Genomic DNA, 24124 nt, shown 5'->3' with positions numbered 1-24124 from the left:
TGCTTGCTGTTGCAGTAATGGTTCGATTCGACTTCTGAAGCGCGCATAAAGTGGTCCGATCGGAGGATTCCAATGATCTGATCACCCGCAGCCCCGTGGAAACAACCGTCCGATGAATCCAGAGCGGAGTGATACCTCTGTCGGCGCAAATCTCCGATGAATCCAGAGCGGAGTGATACCTCTGTCGGCGCAAATCTCCGATGAATCCAGAGCGGAGTGATACCTCTGTCGGCGCAAATCTCCGATGAATCCAGAGCGGAGTGATACCTCTGTCGGCGCAAATCTCCGATGAATCCAGAGCGGAGTGATACCTCTGTCGGCGCAAACCTCCGATGAATCCAGAGCGAAGTGATACCTCTGTCGGCGCAAACCTCCACCGAGGCAGCAGGAACTGGGCGAGCAAGCCCAAAACCGGAAATCTTCCAGAATCGCTTGCGATGCCCGTGTCGCAGCTTCCCGAAGAACTGTGGCTCCATGTCTTCAGTTTTCTGCCCTGGAAAGACAAACTGAATGTTCGCTGCACCTGTTCAGACTTTAAGCAGCTGCTCGACAAGTCGCGACCCCTGTGGCGCGGCTTCAGCCTCGTCCTGCGGCACTTCTCACAATACAACCGGTCTTTCTGGCACAGCCTGGCTCAGAGGCACATAAGCAGAGTGGCAGTGTGTTCAGGTAAGAGGAAACACCTGAGGCAGTTATCTGTGCACCTTCCTGCCCTTGATTCCTTACGCTTGGATGACTGGAGGTCGGATGGCGTCGATGACTTAAAGCTGTTCCACCTGCTGCGGCGTCTCTCCATCACCAACTCTTGTAACCAATTAAAGAACGTGGACTCCCTGTTTCTTCTAAGGCATCAGCTGACTCAGTTGAGCCTGTGTAAAGTGACTTTCGCCTGTTCTGCCCCTCACATTTTGACGGCAATTAGCCAGCTTACGTCACTGACTCTGCTGAGACTGCACCATGACGGCAGCCTGAGAGTCCCAACACTCAGCGGCTTCCTGCCTCACCTGCCTCGGCTGAAACACCTGTCCTGGACAATGATCGCCTACAAGACACTCCCAGGTGACTTCTTCTTCAGTCCTGCCCAGCCGACAGGTAAGGCCCAGGTAAACCTCCACCTGGGTAGAATATTTCAAGGGGAAAACGGTTGCGTGTTGTTGTAGTTTCCCGTTTTGGAAGATGTGATGTCAGGTGCAGTTGTTTCCATCAGGCTTCAGAGCTCTGCAGCTGTCTGAGCTGCAGCTGTTGAACTACGACGCTGCGGTCACGCAGGAAGTCCTCCAGCCCCTGTCGCACCTCAAGAACCTGTCCATCTTTCACCTGTACTCGGTTCCTGGGCCCACCTGTCACCTGCAAACATGGCTGGCATCTCTCCAACAGCTCTGCAGTCTCAGTGTGCATGGTGATGTGGTGAAACCCTCAGGATTCCGTCTTTCACATTCCGCCTTTGAGGGGCGACGTCGCACTGACGTCGGTCTCTCTGTCCAATAGGGGGCCATTGTCTGGCAGAGTATGTCGACTTCCTGCCAGCGTCCCTCCTCAGTCTGACTCTATGTGTTGATCTGCAGCCTGAAGACCTCCATGTGGTCTCACACAGAGCTCCTCACCTGGAACACCTGCACCTGGAGCCCTGGACCTCCTCCTCTAACCTGATCAGACTCCTCCCACAGCTGTTCCCTCACCTGAGGAGGCTCTCCATCAGGTATCAGGCTCTCTATCTGGGCGTGCACCCCCCCATATAGCACACTCAGTGTATCCCATAATGCACTGTGAAACGTGGACAACCGATGCTCTCACCAAGCAAAATGTCCCATCATCCTTTGCTGTAATGAGGCCAATTACTTTAAATATTAAGGACATAATAGTACACCAACAAACTGCCAGTCAGTGTTTTATATCTAATCAGTAGCCATAAAAATAAAATTCCCCGACCAGCTCTGATGTTGATCCTGTACGCATTTATTGTACGACGGTTTAAACCACCAAGGTTGAGTGTCAAAGTGGAATTTCACTAATTAGTTCACCCACTGTATGAAATTAAATCCTCCCACAATTCCACTTCTACATTAATTACCAACAAATAAATGGTGGCATCCAACATCCAACCGCTACAGATCAATATCTCGCTGTGTTTCAGGCACCGTAACGTGTCGGATGATGATTTCCTGCAGCTGGCACAGCTGCAGCATCTAGAAACTCTGGAGGTTCTGGATGCGTTTTACGCACCAGACCCGAGACACACGACCCGGATCGTCTACCAGGCCAGCCCTCATCTTCTGCAGCTGATCTCAGACCTAAAAACGCTGACCGATCACCGAGTCCAGGTCATCACCAACTCCAGGAGATGCATCCTGACGTGTAGCTGTGTCTGACCACTCATGGACAGGCTGCTCGTCGGTTCGGAATTAAATCTGGAAGCAGATGTTCTCTACAGCAGCCTTGGAGAGGGATTAAGTAAAAAAAATAATAAAAGTGCACTGGGAGGATTTATCGCTCCCATCAGAGCTGCATCAAGCTCACCTTTGAGTTTAGTTTCTTTTATGAACTTGTGTAAACCACAAATACACCATGACGTCACTTGAGAATTATAGACAGTTTACAACTCTAAAGGCTCCATATGACTCGTTTTGCACATATTAAAACATAAAATTCTGCCAATTTCCTCATTTCTAGACTAAACAAATCCAATAACCAAGGACAGATGTGACAAGACAAATACAGAAAACAAGTTTATTCCCAAAAAGGCATCTTCAGGTTGACTATTTACAGTTTTGAAAAAAACATTTATATATATAGAAAAAATACAAGACGGTGTTCCTGCAGTCCATTTTTCCGGTGATTGACGTTCCCATCTACCGGTTCTGGCTACTCTGGAGTCTCAACATCTTTCTGTTTCTTCTTTTTCTTCTTTTTTACACTTTCAACAGCCTGCAGCACATTTGACAAAGTTCAAACTCAATCCACAATAATCAAGGACTTAAGTCAAAAAGGAGAGTTTGGGTTAGGGTTAGGGACTTCTCACCTCTGCTTCCGCCTCTTGTCCCAATCCCTCAGATTCTGCCTCCTGATGTTTGGCTTTTTTCTTCTTCTTTTTCTCCTTTTTCGAGTCCTCTACAGATGGCGTGTTGGGTAGTGAAGATTCCCCGTCGGTGTCGCTCGTCTCCCTCTTTCTCTGCAGAGCAGATATCTTGATCAGCTGCTTGTATTTGAGTGTCACAGTATCCCCAAAATCTCTCCCCATTCAGTTAAATAGCTCAAAGATTAAAAAATCCAAACAAAACAGTCAAATCAGGACAGTTTACCTTTGCGGTTGCTTCATTTTGCTCCTGATTCACTTTGATGCTGTTAAAATAGCAAAAGAAAAAAAATCGATCATATTTAACATCAGTCAATTAGCCACACACACACACACGTTAGTAGCACCACATCGATATCCAAGTTATGACACTGTTGTTCTCAGCTGAGCTGCAACTCGGCACTCAGCAGAGTAATAAAGCTGACAGCTGAGTGTTGATGTAGCAGACTGACTCCCTCAAACAGCACCACAGCTAAATGAGGGATAACTGTCTGCGTGCTAACCTAATATCCACCCGAGCCACGTCGCCCACCTGTAGTCCACGTAGTCATTCCTCCAGTCGGACGGCGTGCTGCTGTTTGGTTTTCCGTGTTTGTCCAGAAGTCCTTTCTGAATCATCATTTTCTTTTGACTTGCCTGAGCAAACAAAAATGTTTAGTGTTCTCACATAAAAATGATCAATGTAGCAGAGTTCTCTTGATAAACGAGCAACAATTAAATATATCAACATGAACAACTAAGAGCATACGTCCAACATGTTCCACTGTTTGGGATAGATTTGGAAGTAGGCCAGTGGAAATTACATTTCAAGACGACTTAGATTTTTTTTTTAGCAAATCTTTAGTAATCTACACATCCTGAGAAATGGAGAATATGGGGGAAGATGTTTAATTCCCAGTGAAAAACACTATAATACAGAACAAAGGGGTATAAAAATCGTGCCTACCTTGGGTCCCAAGCCCCATTTTCTGGGATACGTGTCTCTTTCCATGATCACCCTCTTTATCTTGGCCACGATACCATGATCACACGTGGAGATCACGGCCGTCGTCATCAGAGCCACAGCTGAAAGAGCATAATTAATAAATGATAAACAATCCCTCACTCGTTTACATGACCATAAAAATCTGACCATTTGTATGCCCATGTAACCGGGTCCTTGTCCACTTTTAATAACCGAACACGAGGGAAGCCATCAGAAAAGGGTGATAGATCAGAGGTCATCACAGCACAGACGGCTACTGACATCAATCACATCATCACGTGGCTTCCCTTCCAAACGGCTGCCTCATCCGCCTCCCCTCACCTGTGCAGATGGCCTCGCCTTTGGTTGTTATGACAACAATATCCTGGTTTAGCTCGATGCCATCTTCGTACCTGAGGACACCAGGCAGCATAATCTTGGCTCCATAGCAGATGGCGTTCACCTGGAAAGGACACGGAATCACTCAAACGTCTCGTGTTTGCTGGGGTTGCCGTGGAGATGAGGCAACTTACAGCACTGTCCTTCATCACCAGCCGTTTATAGGACACCAGCAGCTTCTCCAGAGGAAAAATGACCCTCCGCAGATATGATTCGTCTTTGTTGTGGTCAAACTGCCACTGAGCATCGAGGACGTCGTGCATCGTCACCATGTTGTCCTAACAACACACACACACAAGCAGCCATGTCAGCGGCGGTCATGACGCGGAGTCACGATGGCGGCGGTCATGTCGGCAGCACCGAGGTCTCAGAGTGCAGATGATGCAAGCTGTGCCTCTGCTGCAGCTTCCTGTTTCAAAGCCTAATTATCAGACCTGCACTGAGCAGCAGGACAGAACTCAACACTTTGAATCGCATTTAAACAAACAGGAAGTAATAACTACCTTTTCTCCCAGGACTCCAGACCGAACTCTCCTCAATTCCTGCATCTGACCCCCGACCCCAAGCAGGAGGCCCAGGTGGACGCAGAGAGTCCGAATATAAGTCCCTGCCTCGCAGCTCACCCAGAATATCCCTAAAACACAATGACACGGTTACAGTCTACGTCGCCTCATCCAAACAGCAAACAGATAAATGACCACCTTACCGAATCGTCTCTCTGGGTCATACTCGATCAGTTTGCTCTCGTAAATTGTTCGGACCCTCAGCTGACGCTTGACAGCAGCAATGAGAGGTGGCCGCTGGAACAGAGCGCCAGTCAGCATTTCCAGGGCCTGTGGATAAAACGGTATTAGTACATAAAAACATCACATTGGACCAACATTCACTGCCAGGATTGTCTAAAATTAGCCAGGTCATGTGACACAATCACCTTTACATACAACTGTGTTGCGTCTAATGTAGCAAAAATCATCCGTTCGTGAAATGTTGCTAGACTGACTTGACATTAAAACAGATTAATTAATTGATATTTAGTGTTACTGCACCCTCCCCCCAGTGTCATTTGTACACTGATGTTATGCACCAATAAAATCCCCAGGAATATTTTTGCAACTAATATAGGCAGACTCATCAACCCAGGCACTTAAGTCGGTAACGTACCCGAGCCAGAGTGTGTTCACTCTCTATTGCATTGTGCAGCCGAACAATTCCCACATACTCTTTACCTGTAACACACACAGAGAGTAGTGAGGGGGGCTGCTGGCTTTTACTGGCCATCGAGGCAAAGAAAGAAAAAGATTAAAAAATGGACCATCTGTCCTGATTTCATATAATTACCAGCACTTTGTTGGGACTTGACCAACCGTGTTGCTCGATCCACACAGACAATTAGACAGCCAGTGACTTTAGGGTCAAGGGTCCCACTGTGACCCGTCTTCTCTACCCGTAGAATCCTCCTGATCCATGCCACGACCTCGTGAGACGATGGGTTGGCTGGTTTGTCCAGGTTGATAAAGCCAGACCTGTAAACAATTGTATTCACAAATACTGGGTGATTCTACATCATCGTGTATCATGTGGATGGCGTGCGAGGTCGAAACATATCTGTGACCCACCTCACATAATCGTGGATGTTTCTTTTCAGGGGGTTGCTTCCATTCGGTAGAGGAGTGTAATGAGCCGTCCGAACATTTAATTTGTCAAAATTCTACACAAAAAGAAGATTTTTTTCTAAATATTAAAACACGCACATTTAGCAGCTTAAAGAGATTGAGCCAAGTGATGTCGCTATATTTTGGGTACAACTAAATTCAGTCTCAGCATCTTCTGATCAGAGCACAAAGTTCATCTTGGCAGTGCTCAGGTCAAATCTCGCTTAAGTTTCGGGTCATCGTCCAGCAAAACACTGGGACAACCGCGCCACAAAAGCAGAGACCCGTCCCCCAGAACGGGAGACGAGGCAGAGACCAAAGAGACAGCTGCTCGGAGAATGGATAAACAGATTCATCATTTCACATGCTGAAGACTGCTCTGGGGGGAAGCATGTTTGCATTTGCAGCACACATAGTAAAGCCATTAAAGGGTTTCTAATTACCTTTAACAAGAGGGGCCAGTGGGACGTGTCTAACGAGGGAACCTTGGACTCTGGTTTGATGAAGAAGTCTCCGCTCTGCTGGATTTCCTAATGAAAAAAAGTGGGTTTTATTCTCAGACTTTAATAAAAATCAATCATTGTGAAAATGGACAGACACCAAACGCACCCCAACATCTCCAATAGATTTCTTTGATTTCTTCTTCTTTACAGACGAGGCTGAAAAACAATTACACAGAAATTAAGAACGTGAAATGCAAGAGTAAAACATGATTTCAATGCAGCGTGCGAATAAGAAAAGGTGAAATCATTTGACAACGTGAATTTTAAGTTCTGCTCAAGACTGAGGCCAGACCACGTGTCCTCTGCCGCGGCACGTGGTTTGGAGCTGTGCGCTAATTTAGCTAACAGTCCATTAGCGCGCTCTGATCGCTCCATCTACCATTACACCAATATCCGCAGTCAAAATCACACAATGAGACTTTCTTTCAAGACAGTGTCTCTTTGCTTTTAATTGTGTTGACGTTTAATTTCCAGTAAAAGGTATGAACGTCACATCAAACGGCGCACACGTGGACCTCGATCTAGTCTCGTGGACGTTAAAACCTGCCAGGAAGTTCGGTGATCAGATCAAATCACTAAAACCAAGGTATAATAATCTTAGATGGTAAAAAAAAACCCGTCGTTTTATGTGAAACAGCACCGAGTCCTGAAAAAGCATAAGAAGGGGGAAATCGTGTAGCTCCTTTCAATTTTTACATTGCATCTGCAGTGTTTTTCTGATTGTGTTTAGTAACTCAGTGATTGGTCTGGTTTCTCTCACCCATGCAATTAAATATAAAGCTATTTAAAGGTTGCACGGATTTAACTGCGCGAGCAGCACACTCACCTTCTAATTCCGCCATGTTGAAATGAGCGATTTGTGTCCAGACTCCTCCTCTTCCTCTTTCTTCTTCTTCGTCTTCTTCTTCATATCCGGTTTGATGCCCATATATGTAATACTGCCGCTTTGTGGTGCAAACACGTACGGCTCAGGTTGTTCTAAACGACTGAGAAAATGTAATCGGACTACAGGTTTTATTGTTATTATCAGTTGTTACTCTTTATAATTTAATCGGACTACACACATATCTTTTATATTCATATTAAATTTATAGAACAATGACACAATGACTACTGTTTTTATTCTGTTCTTGAAAAAACAAACAAACAAACAAAAAAACAACCCACACCTTAAATCAATTTGCACAGGTTTATGCATCTTGTCTTTGTACACAGTGACTCCCGTGCCTAAACCGTAAAAGCCGATTCTATTTACAGTCTCTGTCTCTTGCACGTCCGTCTCGTCTGGCCTGTGCAGATGGCTCCTGTTGCGCCTCATCTTGTTTCCACTCAGTGTTCGGGCAATTTAGCGCTGTGGCTCAATACGCTCTTCCAGGACAACTGCTGAGTGCCATGTTTACCAAACATGTTTCTCTGCTCGAGCTGTTCCTTCATAACTCTTCCAACCACATGGAGCTGGGTGAAGATGGCGTTGCACTTGTCTGCCCTATGAATCCTGATTCCACAGCAAGTTCAGCTCTTTGGGCAGGCCTTCTGTTTTCTGGCCATCCCTGATGGATAAGTTCTTTCAGTCCTGCTTTTCGATTGAGCTGTCAACTATGGTGGTGTTGTACCTCTATGCGTCTTCTCTTTCACCGTTGACTCCATCTATGTGCTCGTCCAGGACCATCTCCACTCCAGGTGTATGACTTCACAGTTGTTCCTCTGAGTCTTGAACAATAAACGCCGGAGTCAAGGTGCTGCTGCACAGGTGACCAATGGCTTGTGGTCTGTTATTACAGCGAATGGTGTCACGAACCGATAATCACGGCATTGAACACTTGAATGGCAGTCTGTCCGAGTCTTTGAGCCAAACGCAACGAATCTCCTGCTCCGCATCAATGCTGTTCCCTGGCCTTTTTATGAGGCATCCACATCCAGCATCATATTATTTCAGACACTCTTCCTCTGCAATAGCTCATTTTCAGCTCCTCAAAACATTCGTAATGGTCGGAGCGGAGTGTTAATAAACTTTGGATTCATTTCCTCCACAGTGGCTGCTTTGTGCGGACATCTTTTCAGGATGGAGCTCAGGCTTTGGGGGTAAGGAACCATCCTTCTCGGCCCTGTATGCCAGGCTGCAGCACCAGTCAGTGTGGTGTGCTGCTCTACTTTCCGCAGTACATCCTGCTCGACAGGTTCGTTCAGCAGCATACTTGTGAGATGTGCCCTTGGACCATCACTAAATACACTTGAACATGGAACGCTTAAACAAGTAAAAGTCAGAGATGGTCACAGATAAGGATTCTTTACATATTCTACAGAGTATATTAGAACATCTCAAATGTCCGTCCACCCACTTTAGAGAGTGTGATGAGATAAAAGTTCTTTTCCCAATAGCATGTTTTATTACCACGTGGTGAGTCCACATATTACAGAGTGGTGAATCTTCAATAATCAAGCACACAGCAGTGAGTCAGGAACATCCAGTGTCATTTCTACTGTTGCGGAACACAGAATAAAACACGGCGGGCTGTAATCAACAGTCCAGGCGGCGCAGGAGTATTCTTAGAAAATTGAAAGGCACTGTATCAGAAATCGCTCTGATGTGTGGTAAATTGCACTCGACGGGAATGATTGCCTCAATTATTGGCACATTCTAGCACGTTAAAGGAAAAGATTGACGCAAATCAGCCAATTCACATGCTGAATAAAGATATCAGGCGTCCAACTATTGCAAAACGTTCCGCCCTTTAATGTAACAGGAGGTTTCAGTCTCTGAACACGCAGCCGTGGCTCCTCGGGGCCCACGGGAACACGGCAGAGCCAACGTGCACGTGGCATCATTCGGATACGAGTGCCGTGGCTGCAAAGGTCAACATATTCTGAGCCTGCTCTAAATGCATTTTTGGTGTGCACGAATGATTTAAAGCGAACGACATTCAGCACGGACGACAGCAACGTTGTGAGGAGTTGCTCACGTGAGGAAGCAGAATAAAATCTCACAAACAGCAACAGGCAACAGGAAGGACAGAACAAGAGGCCAGCAGGTGTGTTAGCCTTAAACGTGGATATTTGTGACAGCGTGTATGTTCAGCACCACTGGGTACAGCGCAGAGCACCTCTCGTGTGTGTGTGTGTGTGTGTGTGCGTGTGCGTGGCGAGATGTTTCGCGAGATCTCGCTCAGGAGTGTGGGTGCGAGGTAGTATTCCGATTAGTCGCAACTAATAATTTAAAAAGAGGCAACAGCCAAAAACATAAAATGCCTCCATCTTGCCATCCAATTGCCCTTAATTAGGTCTACAATTAGACATTACATTTGTTTACATTATGCTGTAGGTGCAAGTGTACGATTCATAGTGGATTCATTTACTAACCCTTCAGCTAAAACTAATAAAAGTGTTAGGTCTGGAATGAAATAACCTCCCCTTTTTTTGGCCATTAGGCAAATTTAGACAGACTGGAGGGAGACATCCTGGTCAGCCGTCTCACCCTCGGGGCTTTTAAACTGTTCCCAAAAAAATACTCGACATTAACTTTAAATCCGTAAAAAACAAGGTTGAACAACAGGCCATATTTACGGGAACATCAAAGCCCTGACAGAAGTGCAATCAAATAAAGGCTTGAACATGGAATAATCAAAGCAAAAGGAACACAATAAAACAACAGGAAGATTCAGGAGCGGCGCTTTAGCGCGTTTACCACAAGTTTAGCACGTCTGAGATAAGGCAAAGTAGCAGAATGAAGAGCTTGGACCCTTTTGGGAACCGTTTTTGGCACATCTTCCTCCTGGAAGACTTCTCATGGAACTTGACTCAGTCTTTTGGTCTCTTCCTCAGAGGAGAGCTTCATCAGTCGACAACGTCCTCGTACACGCTGTCGTCTAGCGGCCGCATCGGTGACGGCTGCAGTCTGTGCCGGGAGTACTTTAACTGAAGCAGGTCTCCCACCTCGCTGATGACGCTCAGTGCCTGTGGGGACATTAGAGCCACTATAAAAAGCTCCATCCCTGTAAAGGACGACGTTAGCTCCTATGCTTCTGATCCCCATGGTCAGCAGCATCAGAGGTTACCTTGTCCAGAAGGTGTTTGGTGTGGGCGGCTGAGATGCAGAAGCGCACCCTGGACTCGATGATGGGCGTGGCGGGGAAACCCACGACGACCACCCCGATGTTCCTCTTCAACATCTCCCTGCCGAAGGCTCTGTTGACACACGAGGGGAAACGAACAACAACACGAAGGTGGGGATGAGTAGAGAGGCAGAAATCACTTTCCAACTTCAGAACTGTGAGGCAGCAGCACAAACATCAACAGGAACATTAAGAGGAACGCTGGACTGTTGGTCGGCTGTCCATGACCCTCAAGACTGAACAATACCAGACTTACCCTATCTTGGAAGGCATGTAGAGCATCATGGGTATGACAGGCGAGTCCTGGTTGCCGTAGACGGTGAAGCCCATTTCACGAAGCCTCTTACGGAAATAGACGGTGTTCTCTAAACTATAAAGCTGACAGCTGAGTGTTGATGTAGCAGACTGACTCCCTCAAACAGCACCACAGCTAAATGAGGGATAACTGTCTGCGTGCTAACCTAATATCCACCCGAGCCACGTCGCCCACCTGTAGTCCACGTAGTCATTCCTCCAGTCGGACGGCGTGCTGCTGTTTGGTTTTCCGTGTTTGTCCAGAAGTCCTTTCTGAATCATCATTTTCTTTTGACTTGCCTGAGCAAACAAAAATGTTTAGTGTTCTCACATAAAAATGATCAATGTAGCAGAGTTCTCTTGATAAACGAGCAACAATTAAATATATCAACATGAACAACTAAGAGCATACGTCCAACATGTTCCACTGTTTGGGATAGATTTGGAAGTAGGCCAGTGGAAATTACATTTCAAGACGACTTAGATTTTTTTTTTAGCAAATCTTTAGTAATCTACACATCCTGAGAAATGGAGAATATGGGGGAAGATGTTTAATTCCCAGTGAAAAACACTATAATACAGAACAAAGGGGTATAAAAATCGTGCCTACCTTGGGTCCCAAGCCCCATTTTCTGGGATACGTGTCTCTTTCCATGATCACCCTCTTTATCTTGGCCACGATACCATGATCACACGTGGAGATCACGGCCGTCGTCATCAGAGCCACAGCTGAAAGAGCATAATTAATAAATGATAAACAATCCCTCACTCGTTTACATGACCATAAAAATCTGACCATTTGTATGCCCATGTAACCGGGTCCTTGTCCACTTTTAATAACCGAACACGAGGGAAGCCATCAGAAAAGGGTGATAGATCAGAGGTCATCACAGCACAGACGGCTACTGACATCAATCACATCATCACGTGGCTTCCCTTCCAAACGGCTGCCTCATCCGCCTCCCCTCACCTGTGCAGATGGCCTCGCCTTTGGTTGTTATGACAACAATATCCTGGTTTAGCTCGATGCCATCTTCGTACCTGAGGACACCAGGCAGCATAATCTTGGCTCCATAGCAGATGGCGTTCACCTGGAAAGGACACGGAATCACTCAAACGTCTCGTGTTTGCTGGGGTTGCCGTGGAGATGAGGCAACTTACAGCACTGTCCTTCATCACCAGCCGTTTATAGGACACCAGCAGCTTCTCCAGAGGAAAAATGACCCTCCGCAGATATGATTCGTCTTTGTTGTGGTCAAACTGCCACTGAGCATCGAGGACGTCGTGCATCGTCACCATGTTGTCCTAACAACACACACACACAAGCAGCCATGTCAGCGGCGGTCATGACGCGGAGTCACGATGGCGGCGGTCATGTCGGCAGCACCGAGGTCTCAGAGTGCAGATGATGCAAGCTGTGCCTCTGCTGCAGCTTCCTGTTTCAAAGCCTAATTATCAGACCTGCACTGAGCAGCAGGACAGAACTCAACACTTTGAATCGCATTTAAACAAACAGGAAGTAATAACTACCTTTTCTCCCAGGACTCCAGACCGAACTCTCCTCAATTCCTGCATCTGACCCCCGACCCCAAGCAGGAGGCCCAGGTGGACGCAGAGAGTCCGAATATAAGTCCCTGCCTCGCAGCTCACCCAGAATATCCCTAAAACACAATGACACGGTTACAGTCTACGTCGCCTCATCCAAACAGCAAACAGATAAATGACCACCTTACCGAATCGTCTCTCTGGGTCATACTCGATCAGTTTGCTCTCGTAAATTGTTCGGACCCTCAGCTGACGCTTGACAGCAGCAATGAGAGGTGGCCGCTGGAACAGAGCGCCAGTCAGCATTTCCAGGGCCTGTGGATAAAACGGTATTAGTACATAAAAACATCACATTGGACCAACATTCACTGCCAGGATTGTCTAAAATTAGCCAGGTCATGTGACACAATCACCTTTACATACAACTGTGTTGCGTCTAATGTAGCAAAAATCATCCGTTCGTGAAATGTTGCTAGACTGACTTGACATTAAAACAGATTAATTAATTGATATTTAGTGTTACTGCACCCTCCCCCCAGTGTCATTTGTACACTGATGTTATGCACCAATAAAATCCCCAGGAATATTTTTGCAACTAATATAGGCAGACTCATCAACCCAGGCACTTAAGTCGGTAACGTACCCGAGCCAGAGTGTGTTCACTCTCTATTGCATTGTGCAGCCGAACAATTCCCACATACTCTTTACCTGTAACACACACAGAGAGTAGTGAGGGGGGCTGCTGGCTTTTACTGGCCATCGAGGCAAAGAAAGAAAAAGATTAAAAAATGGACCATCTGTCCTGATTTCATATAATTACCAGCACTTTGTTGGGACTTGACCAACCGTGTTGCTCGATCCACACAGACAATTAGACAGCCAGTGACTTTAGGGTCAAGGGTCCCACTGTGACCCGTCTTCTCTACCCGTAGAATCCTCCTGATCCATGCCACGACCTCGTGAGACGATGGGTTGGCTGGTTTGTCCAGGTTGATAAAGCCAGACCTGTAAACAATTGTATTCACAAATACTGGGTGATTCTACATCATCGTGTATCATGTGGATGGCGTGCGAGGTCGAAACATATCTGTGACCCACCTCACATAATCGTGGATGTTTCTTTTCAGGGGGTTGCTTCCATTCGGTAGAGGAGTGTAATGAGCCGTCCGAACATTTAATTTGTCAAAATTCTACACAAAAAGAAGATTTTTTTCTAAATATTAAAACACGCACATTTAGCAGCTTAAAGAGATTGAGCCAAGTGATGTCGCTATATTTTGGGTACAACTAAATTCAGTCTCAGCATCTTCTGATCAGAGCACAAAGTTCATCTTGGCAGTGCTCAGGTCAAATCTCGCTTAAGTTTCGGGTCATCGTCCAGCAAAACACTGGGACAACCGCGCCACAAAAGCAGAGACCCGTCCCCCAGAACGGGAGACGAGGCAGAGACCAAAGAGACAGCTGCTCGGAGAATGGATAAACAGATTCATCATTTCACATGCTGAAGACTGCTCTGGGGGGAAGCATGTTTGCATTTGCAGCACACATAGTAAAGCCATTAAAGGGTTTCTAATTACCTTTAACAAGAGGGGCCAGTGGGACGTGTCTAACGAGGGAACCTTGGACTCTGGTTTGATGAAGAAGTCTCCGCTCTGCTGGATTTCCTAATGAAAAAAAGTGGGTTTTATTCTCAGACTTTAATAAAAATCAATCATTGTGAAAATGGACAGACACCAAACGCACCCCAACATCTCCAATAGATTTCTTTGATTTCTTCTTCTTTACAGACGAGGCTGAAAAACAATTACACAGAAATTAAGAACGTGAAATGCAAGAGTAAAACATGATTTCAATGCAGCGTGCGAATAAGAAAAGGTGAAATCATTTGACAACGTGAATTTTAAGTTCTGCTCAAGACTGAGGCCAGACCACGTGTCCTCTGCCGCGGCACGTGGTTTGGAGCTGTGCGCTAATTTAGCTAACAGTCCATTAGCGCGCTCTGATCGCTCCATCTACCATTACACCAATATCCGCAGTCAAAATCACACAATGAGACTTTCTTTCAAGACAGTGTCTCTTTGCTTTTAATTGTGTTGACGTTTAATTTCCAGTAAAAGGTATGAACGTCACATCAAACGGCGCACACGTGGACCTCGATCTAGTCTCGTGGACGTTAAAACCTGCCAGGAAGTTCGGTGATCAGATCAAATCACTAAAACCAAGGTATAATAATCTTAGATGGTAAAAAAAAACCCGTCGTTTTATGTGAAACAGCACCGAGTCCTGAAAAAGCATAAGAAGGGGGAAATCGTGTAGCTCCTTTCAATTTTTACATTGCATCTGCAGTGTTTTTCTGATTGTGTTTAGTAACTCAGTGATTGGTCTGGTTTCTCTCACCCATGCAATTAAATATAAAGCTATTTAAAGGTTGCACGGATTTAACTGCGCGAGCAGCACACTCACCTTCTAATTCCGCCATGTTGAAATGAGCGATTTGTGTCCAGACTCCTCCTCTTCCTCTTTCTTCTTCTTCGTCTTCTTCTTCATATCCGGTTTGATGCCCATATATGTAATACTGCCGCTTTGTGGTGCAAACACGTACGGCTCAGGTTGTTCTAAACGACTGAGAAAATGTAATCGGACTACAGGTTTTATTGTTATTATCAGTTGTTACTCTTTATAATTTAATCGGACTACACACATATCTTTTATATTCATATTAAATTTATAGAACAATGACACAATGACTACTGTTTTTATTCTGTTCTTGAAAAAACAAACAAACAAACAAAAAAACAACCCACACCTTAAATCAATTTGCACAGGTTTATGCATCTTGTCTTTGTACACAGTGACTCCCGTGCCTAAACCGTAAAAGCCGATTCTATTTACAGTCTCTGTCTCTTGCACGTCCGTCTCGTCTGGCCTGTGCAGATGGCTCCTGTTGCGCCTCATCTTGTTTCCACTCAGTGTTCGGGCAATTTAGCGCTGTGGCTCAATACGCTCTTCCAGGACAACTGCTGAGTGCCATGTTTACCAAACATGTTTCTCTGCTCGAGCTGTTCCTTCATAACTCTTCCAACCACATGGAGCTGGGTGAAGATGGCGTTGCACTTGTCTGCCCTATGAATCCTGATTCCACAGCAAGTTCAGCTCTTTGGGCAGGCCTTCTGTTTTCTGGCCATCCCTGATGGATAAGTTCTTTCAGTCCTGCTTTTCGATTGAGCTGTCAACTATGGTGGTGTTGTACCTCTATGCGTCTTCTCTTTCACCGTTGACTCCATCTATGTGCTCGTCCAGGACCATCTCCACTCCAGGTGTATGACTTCACAGTTGTTCCTCTGAGTCTTGAACAATAAACGCCGGAGTCAAGGTGCTGCTGCACAGGTGACCAATGGCTTGTGGTCTGTTATTACAGCGAATGGTGTCACGAACCGATAATCACGGCATTGAACACTTGAATGGCAGTCTGTCCGAGTCTTTGAGCCAAACGCAACGAATCTCCTGCTCCGCATCAATGCTGTTCCCTGGCCTTTTTATGAGGCATCCACATCCAGCATCATATTATTTCAGACACTCTTCCTCTGCAATAGCTCATTTTCAGCTCCTCAAAACATTCGTAATGGTCGGAGCGGAGTGTTAATAAACTTTGGATTCATTTCCTCCACAGTGGCTGCTTTGTGCGGACATCTTTTCAGGATGGAGCTCAGGCTTTGGGGGTAAGGAACCATCCTTCTCGGCCCTGTATGCCAGGCTGCAGCACCAGTCAGTGTGGTGTGCTGCTCTACTTTCCGCAGTACATCCTGCTCGACAGGTTCGTTCAGCAGCATACTTGTGAGATGTGCCCTTGGACCATCACTAAATACACTTGAACATGGAACGCTTAAACAAGTAAAAGTCAGAGATGGTCACAGATAAGGATTCTTTACATATTCTACAGAGTATATTAGAACATCTCAAATGTCCGTCCACCCACTTTAGAGAGTGTGATGAGATAAAAGTTCTTTTCCCAATAGCATGTTTTATTACCACGTGGTGAGTCCACATATTACAGAGTGGTGAATCTTCAATAATCAAGCACACAGCAGTGAGTCAGGAACATCCAGTGTCATTTCTACTGTTGCGGAACACAGAATAAAACACGGCGGGCTGTAATCAACAGTCCAGGCGGCGCAGGAGTATTCTTAGAAAATTGAAAGGCACTGTATCAGAAATCGCTCTGATGTGTGGTAAATTGCACTCGACGGGAATGATTGCCTCAATTATTGGCACATTCTAGCACGTTAAAGGAAAAGATTGACGCAAATCAGCCAATTCACATGCTGAATAAAGATATCAGGCGTCCAACTATTGCAAAACGTTCCGCCCTTTAATGTAACAGGAGGTTTCAGTCTCTGAACACGCAGCCGTGGCTCCTCGGGGCCCACGGGAACACGGCAGAGCCAACGTGCACGTGGCATCATTCGGATACGAGTGCCGTGGCTGCAAAGGTCAACATATTCTGAGCCTGCTCTAAATGCATTTTTGGTGTGCACGAATGATTTAAAGCGAACGACATTCAGCACGGACGACAGCAACGTTGTGAGGAGTTGCTCACGTGAGGAAGCAGAATAAAATCTCACAAACAGCAACAGGCAACAGGAAGGACAGAACAAGAGGCCAGCAGGTGTGTTAGCCTTAAACGTGGATATTTGTGACAGCGTGTATGTTCAGCACCACTGGGTACAGCGCAGAGCACCTCTCGTGTGTGTGTGTGTGTGTGTGTGCGTGTGCGTGGCGAGATGTTTCGCGAGATCTCGCTCAGGAGTGTGGGTGCGAGGTAGTATTCCGATTAGTCGCAACTAATAATTTAAAAAGAGGCAACAGCCAAAAACATAAAATGCCTCCATCTTGCCATCCAATTGCCCTTAATTAGGTCTACAATTAGACATTACATTTGTTTACATTATGCTGTAGGTGCAAGTGTACGATTCATAGTGGATTCATTTACTAACCCTTCAGCTAAAACTAATAAAAGTGTTAGGTCTGGAATGAAATAACCTCCCCTTTTTTTGGCCATTAGGCAAATTTAGACAGACTGGAGGGAGACATCCTGGTCAGCCGTCTCACCCTCGGGGCTTTTAAACTGTTCCCAAAAAAATACTCGACATTAACTTTAAATCCGTAAAAAACAAGGTTGAACAACAGGCCATATTTACGGGAACATCAAAGCCCTGACAGAAGTGCAATCAAATAAAGGCTTGAACATGGAATAATCAAAGCAAAAGGAACACAATAAAACAACAGGAAGATTCAGGAGCGGCGCTTTAGCGCGTTTACCACAAGTTTAGCACGTCTGAGATAAGGCAAAGTAGCAGAATGAAGAGCTTGGACCCTTTTGGGAACCGTTTTTGGCACATCTTCCTCCTGGAAGACTTCTCATGGAACTTGACTCAGTCTTTTGGTCTCTTCCTCAGAGGAGAGCTTCATCAGTCGACAACGTCCTCGTACACGCTGTCGTCTAGCGGCCGCATCGGTGACGGCTGCAGTCTGTGCCGGGAGTACTTTAACTGAAGCAGGTCTCCCACCTCGCTGATGACGCTCAGTGCCTGTGGGGACATTAGAGCCACTATAAAAAGCTCCATCCCTGTAAAGGACGACGTTAGCTCCTATGCTTCTGATCCCCATGGTCAGCAGCATCAGAGGTTACCTTGTCCAGAAGGTGTTTGGTGTGGGCGGCTGAGATGCAGAAGCGCACCCTGGACTCGATGATGGGCGTGGCGGGGAAACCCACGACGACCACCCCGATGTTCCTCTTCAACATCTCCCTGCCGAAGGCTCTGTTGACACACGAGGGGAAACGAACAACAACACGAAGGTGGGGATGAGTAGAGAGGCAGAAATCACTTTCCAACTTCAGAACTGTGAGGCAGCAGCACAAACATCAACAGGAACATTAAGAGGAACGCTGGACTGTTGGTCGGCTGTCCATGACCCTCAAGACTGAACAATACCAGACTTACCCTATCTTGGAAGGCATGTAGAGCATCATGGGTATGACAGGCGAGTCCTGGTTGCCGTAGACGGTGAAGCCCATTTCACGAAGCCTCTTACGGAAATAGACGGTGTTCTCTGCCAGCTGGCGAATCCGCTCCTGTCCTGAGAAGCACACACAGCGAAAACACCCTCAATCGTTCAAACGTCAGCTTTAGATGGGAACATGCTGAGCACATAGCGTGTTCGAATGTTCAGCTTGTGGATTTTACACTGTAGATAAGTGGCGTTAATAAAGGCTGCGCAGTCGGTTTAGAAAAGATTACAATAACTTAAACGCCTCAAGCAGCTATTGTCATCTTATAATGATGATTATGATAACTGGTCTGTCATAAATCTGATGATTTCCACCTGGAGGTGTCCTTATCTAATATGCCAGAGCACTGACACCTAGTGGCAACACGGTGTAATTACAGCACCAGACATTTACTAAAACTAACGCTTTAAATTACAGCTATAGAACGTCTACACAGACACTCTGCTGCCACTTGGAGGTGGAGGTGTGGATCATACTGCACAGACCACTGAACACCATTAGAAAAGACTTCCCGACGTAACACTCACCAACAGTCGTGCCGTCCTCTCCCATAATGCACTTCATAGAAGCGATGATTTGCTCCACCACAGGAGGAGACATGGACGTGGCGTAGACGACGCTGTGTGAATGGGTGCGCAGGTACTCGATGAGCTCCTAGCAGGGACAGGAGAGGAAATCCTTCAGGATCCTGCTCATTAGAAAATGCCTGCACATCCTCTCAGGTACATTCTTACAGGAAGCATCTGAACTGCACATTCACACTGTTCAGTGACCACTTCCTCTCACAGACATGCGTGAGCATCCATCAGCCAGGTTTTGTTTGGATTCCTCAAAATTCTACTGGCGTCATATCAAGGCAAAAGGTTTCCGCCCCTATTCTTTGCAAACCTCAGGTAAACATGTCCGGTATGCAGTTCTGGAGACACGAGCGGGCTGCAAATCCACATTGCTGAGCTGGCGGAGCCCCTACGCCGCCGATCTGGAACAGCGCTCTTCAGAGAACTCTTCAGCCCGGACGGTTAAACCCACACCCCCGCCATCCTCACGCTCACCCTTTTCCCTGCGATGTAGCCCCCCGCGGCGCCGAAGCTCTTGGTGAACGTGCCCATCATGACGTCCACGTCGCAGGGGTCCAGCCCAAAGTAGTCCACCACGCCTCTTCCCCTCGAGCCCAGGGCGCCGATGCTGTGGGCCTCGTCTAGATAAACGTACGCCCGGTATCGCTTCTTCAGGGCGATGACCTCTGGCAGGCGCACTATGCTGCCCTCCATGCTGCAGGAAGCACGTTACCAAAACAGGAAAAGGGTCATCAGCTCTCTAAACGCTGCAGGATGAAAAAGTTGCTCCCTTTTTTTTAATTTTAAACCAGCAGATTCAGAGGCTAAAACAAAAACGGTGAATCTTTGACAGCGAAAAGTTCTCATGTTTTATGAAGAAAACTAGAAAAGGGAATGAAGCACAGTCGAAAACGAACGCCTCCTCGCCAGTTTAAGCGTAGCGTTCTCGCCCTCCTCCCGCTCTCAGCATCAAACCGTCGACCGACCGACAGCTCAGGGGAGAAAAGAGCAACTCTTTCTCCCAATAGAAATGTAAAAGCGGAGGGAAAAACGCCTGAAAACACCTGTAAATGCCTTCAACCACGATGAGGATTTTCTTCCACGGTCTGTGAGTCCTGGGCTGCCCGTGAACGATCGCTTCCCTCAACAGTTTCTCGAGGTTCTGCATGTCTGAGGGGAAACATTAGCAGAGCGTTACCGACCGAAAACTGGCGTCTGCAGCAGAGAGGCGGCACAGGAGCGGCTCTGGAGCCCCACCAGGAGCCCCACAGAGGGGCCCTAAAGAACCATCTGTGATTCAGACTCACTGTTGTGCTTGAAGACTCTGATGGTGGCCCCAGAGAGTCTGGCCCCCAGCACCAGAGAGACGTGGTTCAGTTCATCGCTGAGGATCAGACAGCCCTGCGGGACACCAGAGTCACACGCTGTTAAAACCGACTGTCCGGTCACAGCATCTATCAAAGGAAGCTAGCGGTAAGAACTCCGCCGAGGTGGAGTCAAAACGAAACAGATCTTTTTTTTTTACCTTGCCGACCAGTGCTGGAATGTTCATGGAGTTGGTGGCGAACCCCATTCCGAATGCCATGGCTGCCTCCACCCCCAGGAAACTGGCCGTCAGCTCCTCCAGAACCTCGTGTTTATCGAGGTTGCCTGTGGCGCACAACACACGACGGACCAATCAGTCGCTCTGAAAGTCACGTGGAATCGTTATTTACCACGACAAAGTAGCAACATGACCCTCTCAATGCAGGGGTAGGCAACCCGGTTCTATGGCAACCCGGTTCTATGGCAACCCTATGAGTCTCATAGCCGGGCCATGTTTTCTGTTTTGTCCACGTGGTAGGACAGAAAACCCGGCCAGGGCGTGAGCCTCGCAGGACCGGGTTGCCTACACCTGGATGTGACATCATCTGTCTGAGACGTGACCGGCTGCTTCCCCTCGGATCTGACTGAAAAGAGTCCGAGCTGGCGGGCTCTCCTACCCATTTCCTGCCTGGTGCTCGCCACGCCGACGCCATATTGGAGGGTGACCTTGGCCACCGCATCAGTGCACGGTCCAGTGTTCTCAGCAAAGCCGAGGTAATTGTACGAGCCGAGGTTAATCACGTCGCGTATCACCTGATCTGTGTACCTGTGGGAGGGAGGGAGGGAGGGGGGCAGAAGGGCATAATGAGAGGCCGCTAAGGGAGGTCATTCCCTCCTCTCAACCGGACCTGCTAACACCAGCGCCGGTGCCTCCAGCTAACCCCCCAAAATACAAAGACATATTTTTTTATTCTCACTCAAATGTCCAGTTGTAGTCGTGGGACACTCGCTGCTTCAGGTCCATTCTGGGCCCGGGCACGCTGCAGACGGGCCTGTTCCAGTTGTCCCTGATCCGCATGTACAGATTCCTGGTGTAGAAGTTCTCGAAGTCCTGGTAGAGGGGCACAAAGTCCTACGAGCGGACGAAGACAGGAAACAATTAGGCTGATTCACCTTTACCGACTGGAATTCCCACACATTCCTCATCACATTCCTCGTTTCTTGGTGAAAACATTCCTTGGATATCCTCTCGGTCGTTTAACTTCCCACCGGCTTCCTTTCCTCAACGCAGCCAAGCACTCGGGAACAATGGGCCTAATCTCCAGGCTCGGAAACCACCCCGACGTGCTGAGCTCGCCGGCACGTCTTCAGCGTTCCCGGGGGTTCGTTTTGGTAATCAGCCGCTAACGGCTGCGGCTACACACACACTGATAAATAGCAGAAACCAGCCCAGATTCTCGCCTCACTATGAGCTCACAGCCTTACGGATTATTCCGGGACCCGGCTCGGACCCCGGGGCCGACCCCTCACCTTCTGCTCCTCCCTCTCTCTGGCGATGTGGCACCTCTCGATCTTCCAGTGGCGGAGGAAGTCGCGGAGGTAGCCGAAGATGGTCAGGATGCCGTAGCCCACGTAGGTGAGGACCGCCACGAGCATGGGCGTCTCCTCGTAGGACTCGACGAAAGGTCGCCTGTACAGGCTGCTGCGGACCTTCAGCACCAAAAAGGAACAACAACAACAACAACAGTGATCGCTGATTACATCTGTGATCCGCCATGGCAACAGAACCCTTTACAGGATGGGTCCACGTACAACAAACACAACAAAGCAACTTTGCATCGATCTGTACAGGCATCAATAAAGAAGGCTTTATTTACCCACACACACACACACACACACACACACACACACACACACACACACACCTGAGCTGGACTCGGGTTTCACATTTAAAAGCTTCTCCTTTTGTCTTAATGAGCCAGACTTTGAATAGCAAATAAGGGAAGCTGCCCGGAAATCTGTGTCACCCTCAGAGCAACAACGTAAACGGACCCGGAGCCTTTCCCCCCCCTTCCCCGTCATCCTCCCGCTCGCAGCCATCAGACCCGTCATGTGACGGGTCATGCCTCTCATAAGCCCGCAGACGCAGTCAGCCGGGGTTCACACATGATCGGGCCTCAGAGGACCCGACACCGCCGTGACCCGTCAGCAGCGTCTCTCAAAAGTCGGATCCAAATGTGTGTTCAACATGAAAACATCTGTGTGTCTGGTGTGTGCGGGGCGCAACAATCTGAGGAAACCTGCAACTTTCGTTTCAAAGCTTGAAGCTGAGAGCTTCCTGGTGAGGACCGTTAACCCGACAGGTGCACCTCCATCCTGCCACAAATGTGCGTTTTAGCCAACCCTGGGGATAATAAACTAGAGGTTGGTGGCAGATTTCATGAAATCCACACATTGAAGGTCTCTTCTTCATTTCAGCAGACATTTAGACAACAACTCGACCCCTTCACTCGTTGGGTGGCTGTCAAGACCACTTCCTCCCCAACGGGCGCGAGGGAATATCAGCACATCTTATCTTGAAGTTTTAACAAAGAAATGTGCTTCTGGTGCGCCTACGCCTGGCGAAAATGCAAAATTTACGCTTTTGTTTTTTTTTAATTTTTAAGAAAACTTGTAGTTTCTAATATTACACAAGACACAAAACTATTTTTTTTTTTTTTTCAAATTCTGGAATATTCCTAATTATGATCGGCGTGTGCGTTTTAGATGAGTAAATGACAGCGCTGATGATCGGAAAACAAAGCCGATGCAGGGGAGCATCTTCCGGGTCCGCGGAGCAGATGCTCCCCCAGCCTCTCCCGTCCCATCCCGGGCCTTACCTCCTCCTCCTCGGGCTGGCAGTTGTGCGTCGGCTGCAGCTCATGTTTGCACCGAAAGCTCTTCAGCAAGCCGTTCCTCTCCGGTTTCAGCCCGTTCCGTGCACGCTGACCCCCGTCCCCCCCGGCTGGCTTGGTCGCGGGGCTTTCGGTCATTGCTGGACAACGACTGTGCAGCCTCGACGGTAACTTGCATGTAGGAACACGGATGCCCGTCTGCGGTGGAAGGCGGTGACAGGACCTGGGCTGGAGTACTTCCACACGCACGCACGGACGCACACGCGCACGCACTCCAAACTTACACACGATCGATAGAAGAACCAGAAAATCCAGACAGCGAATACCGGAAATAAACGCCTTTACCGTTACCGAAGCCCAGGGAAGTGGGCGGGGATAGCGAGAGGGGGCGTGGTCGCGACACGCCTCCACGTTATTTGGTTTAAAAAAACGATTAAAACGCCTCAAAGTACTAAAATATCAGACCACTGCTAACAAGCATTACGATCAAAGGCAAATTGTCTTTAAATGACGTAAGGTACTACCGTTATAGATACATGAGTTTTTTCTTTTGTGTAATAATTTTCCCCCTAATTTTATTGCTAAATGAAGGCAGTTTTATTGTACTTTTCAGTGGTATAGCTGTAGAATGTTGGTTCAGACTACATATGTGGCTTTGTATACCTTTTATAGAGAAATGAAAAGTGGGGCTGAATGATTACTGAACTGGACTACGCCTATATGAGCTCATGGCGTCGGCTTGGACATATTCCATCCTGA

The 24124-nt window shown here is 47.4% G+C and overlaps 4 protein-coding genes and 2 non-coding genes across 9 annotated transcripts; 1 reads left to right on the top strand and 5 right to left on the bottom strand.

Annotated features, from left to right (window-relative positions):
* The first annotated feature begins 135 nt into the window (after positions 1 to 135).
* On the top strand, positions 136 to 2516 carry LOC105418840 (uncharacterized). 3 transcript variants are annotated; one of them, XM_029830634.1, is made up of 5 exons: positions 136 to 1092; positions 1208 to 1399; positions 1489 to 1507; positions 1595 to 1699; positions 2135 to 2516. In XM_029830634.1, exons 1-5 carry the CDS (start codon positions 333 to 335, stop codon positions 2367 to 2369), a joined length of 1311 nt encoding a protein of 436 aa, XP_029686494.1. In that variant the 5' UTR covers positions 136 to 332; the 3' UTR covers positions 2370 to 2516. The 3 variants fall into 3 exon arrangements, with proteins under 3 accessions (XP_029686494.1, XP_011618020.2, XP_029686499.1); XM_011619718.2 differs by having other exon boundaries at positions 1489 to 1699; XM_029830639.1 differs by lacking the exons at positions 1208 to 1399; positions 1489 to 1507 and having other exon boundaries at positions 136 to 1103; positions 1566 to 1699.
* Positions 2517 to 2713: 197 nt separating this feature from the next.
* Positions 2714 to 7501, bottom strand: dkc1 (dyskeratosis congenita 1, dyskerin). Its single transcript, XM_003962808.3, has 15 exons — positions 7418 to 7501; positions 6698 to 6747; positions 6532 to 6618; positions 6053 to 6144; positions 5775 to 5959; positions 5598 to 5662; positions 5143 to 5269; positions 4940 to 5070; positions 4571 to 4714; positions 4380 to 4500; positions 4020 to 4138; positions 3606 to 3709; positions 3300 to 3339; positions 3020 to 3169; positions 2714 to 2925 (listed from the first exon to the last, which is right to left on the bottom strand). Exons 1-15 carry the CDS (start codon positions 7431 to 7433, stop codon positions 2863 to 2865), a joined length of 1494 nt encoding a protein of 497 aa, XP_003962857.1. The 5' UTR covers positions 7434 to 7501; the 3' UTR covers positions 2714 to 2862.
* Positions 4264 to 4341, bottom strand: LOC115248962 (small nucleolar RNA SNORD83). The gene has a single exon (XR_003887690.1). It is a non-coding gene; the product is annotated as a small nucleolar RNA SNORD83 (small nucleolar RNA).
* A 1454-nt stretch (positions 7502 to 8955) lies between the features above and the next one.
* On the bottom strand, positions 8956 to 15086 carry LOC115247953 (H/ACA ribonucleoprotein complex subunit DKC1-like). Of its 2 annotated transcripts, XM_029831085.1 has the most exons (15): positions 15003 to 15086; positions 14283 to 14332; positions 14117 to 14203; positions 13638 to 13729; positions 13360 to 13544; positions 13183 to 13247; positions 12728 to 12854; positions 12525 to 12655; positions 12156 to 12299; positions 11965 to 12085; positions 11605 to 11723; positions 11191 to 11294; positions 10957 to 11070; positions 10644 to 10773; positions 8956 to 10542 (listed from the first exon to the last, which is right to left on the bottom strand). In XM_029831085.1, exons 1-15 carry the CDS (start codon positions 15016 to 15018, stop codon positions 10423 to 10425), a joined length of 1605 nt encoding a protein of 534 aa, XP_029686945.1. In that variant the 5' UTR covers positions 15019 to 15086; the 3' UTR covers positions 8956 to 10422. The 2 variants fall into 2 exon arrangements, with proteins under 2 accessions (XP_029686945.1, XP_029686950.1); XM_029831090.1 differs by lacking the exon at positions 10957 to 11070.
* On the bottom strand, positions 11849 to 11926 carry LOC115248961 (small nucleolar RNA SNORD83). The gene has a single exon (XR_003887689.1). It is a non-coding gene; the product is annotated as a small nucleolar RNA SNORD83 (small nucleolar RNA).
* A 1454-nt stretch (positions 15087 to 16540) lies between the features above and the next one.
* On the bottom strand, positions 16541 to 23790 carry LOC101069659 (serine palmitoyltransferase 2-like). Its single transcript, XM_003962788.3, has 12 exons — positions 23351 to 23790; positions 22002 to 22181; positions 21449 to 21603; positions 21149 to 21297; positions 20692 to 20816; positions 20474 to 20567; positions 20231 to 20336; positions 19662 to 19881; positions 19137 to 19263; positions 18542 to 18677; positions 18229 to 18358; positions 16541 to 18127 (listed from the first exon to the last, which is right to left on the bottom strand). Exons 1-12 carry the CDS (start codon positions 23501 to 23503, stop codon positions 18008 to 18010), a joined length of 1695 nt encoding a protein of 564 aa, XP_003962837.1. The 5' UTR covers positions 23504 to 23790; the 3' UTR covers positions 16541 to 18007.
* Positions 23791 to 24124: the final 334 nt, after the last annotated feature.

The sequence above is a fragment of the Takifugu rubripes genome, chromosome 2 (genome assembly GCF_901000725.2).
Source record: "Takifugu rubripes chromosome 2, fTakRub1.2, whole genome shotgun sequence".
Classification (NCBI taxonomy): domain Eukaryota; kingdom Metazoa; phylum Chordata; class Actinopteri; order Tetraodontiformes; family Tetraodontidae; genus Takifugu; species Takifugu rubripes.
This window is presented reverse-complemented; position numbering and strand designations above follow the sequence as displayed.

Coding starts and splice junctions, on each gene's coding strand:
- LOC105418840 (XM_011619718.2), top strand. CDS start 333: ATGAATCCAGAGCGAAGTGATACCTCTGTCGGCGCAAACCTCCACCGA. Junction 1,400..1,488: donor CTGCAGTCTCAGTGTGCATG/GTGATGTGGTGA, acceptor TCTGTCCAATAG/GGGGCCATTGTCTGGCAGAG. Junction 1,700..2,134: donor CTGAGGAGGCTCTCCATCAG/GTATCAGGCTCT, acceptor GCTGTGTTTCAG/GCACCGTAACGTGTCGGATG.
- LOC101069659 (XM_003962788.3), bottom strand. CDS start 23,503: ATGACCGAAAGCCCCGCGACCAAGCCAGCCGGGGGGGACGGGGGTCAG. Junction 20,568..20,691: donor TTCCAGCACTGGTCGGCAAG/GTAAAAAAAAAA, acceptor GGTGTCCCGCAG/GGCTGTCTGATCCTCAGCGA. Junction 19,882..20,230: donor GTGGTTGAAGGCATTTACAG/GTGTTTTCAGGC, acceptor TGCTTCCTGCAG/CATGGAGGGCAGCATAGTGC.
- LOC115247953 (XM_029831085.1), bottom strand. Junction 14,204..14,282: donor AATCTATTGGAGATGTTGGG/GTGCGTTTGGTG, acceptor TTTTTTCATTAG/GAAATCCAGCAGAGCGGAGA. Junction 11,071..11,190: donor AATGACTACGTGGACTACAG/GTGGGCGACGTG, acceptor TCAGCTTTATAG/TTTAGAGAACACCGTCTATT.
- dkc1 (XM_003962808.3), bottom strand. Junction 5,663..5,774: donor CAAGTCCCAACAAAGTGCTG/GTAATTATATGA, acceptor TGTGTGTTACAG/GTAAAGAGTATGTGGGAATT. Junction 3,170..3,299: donor AAAATGAAGCAACCGCAAAG/GTAAACTGTCCT, acceptor TCTGCTCTGCAG/AGAAAGAGGGAGACGAGCGA.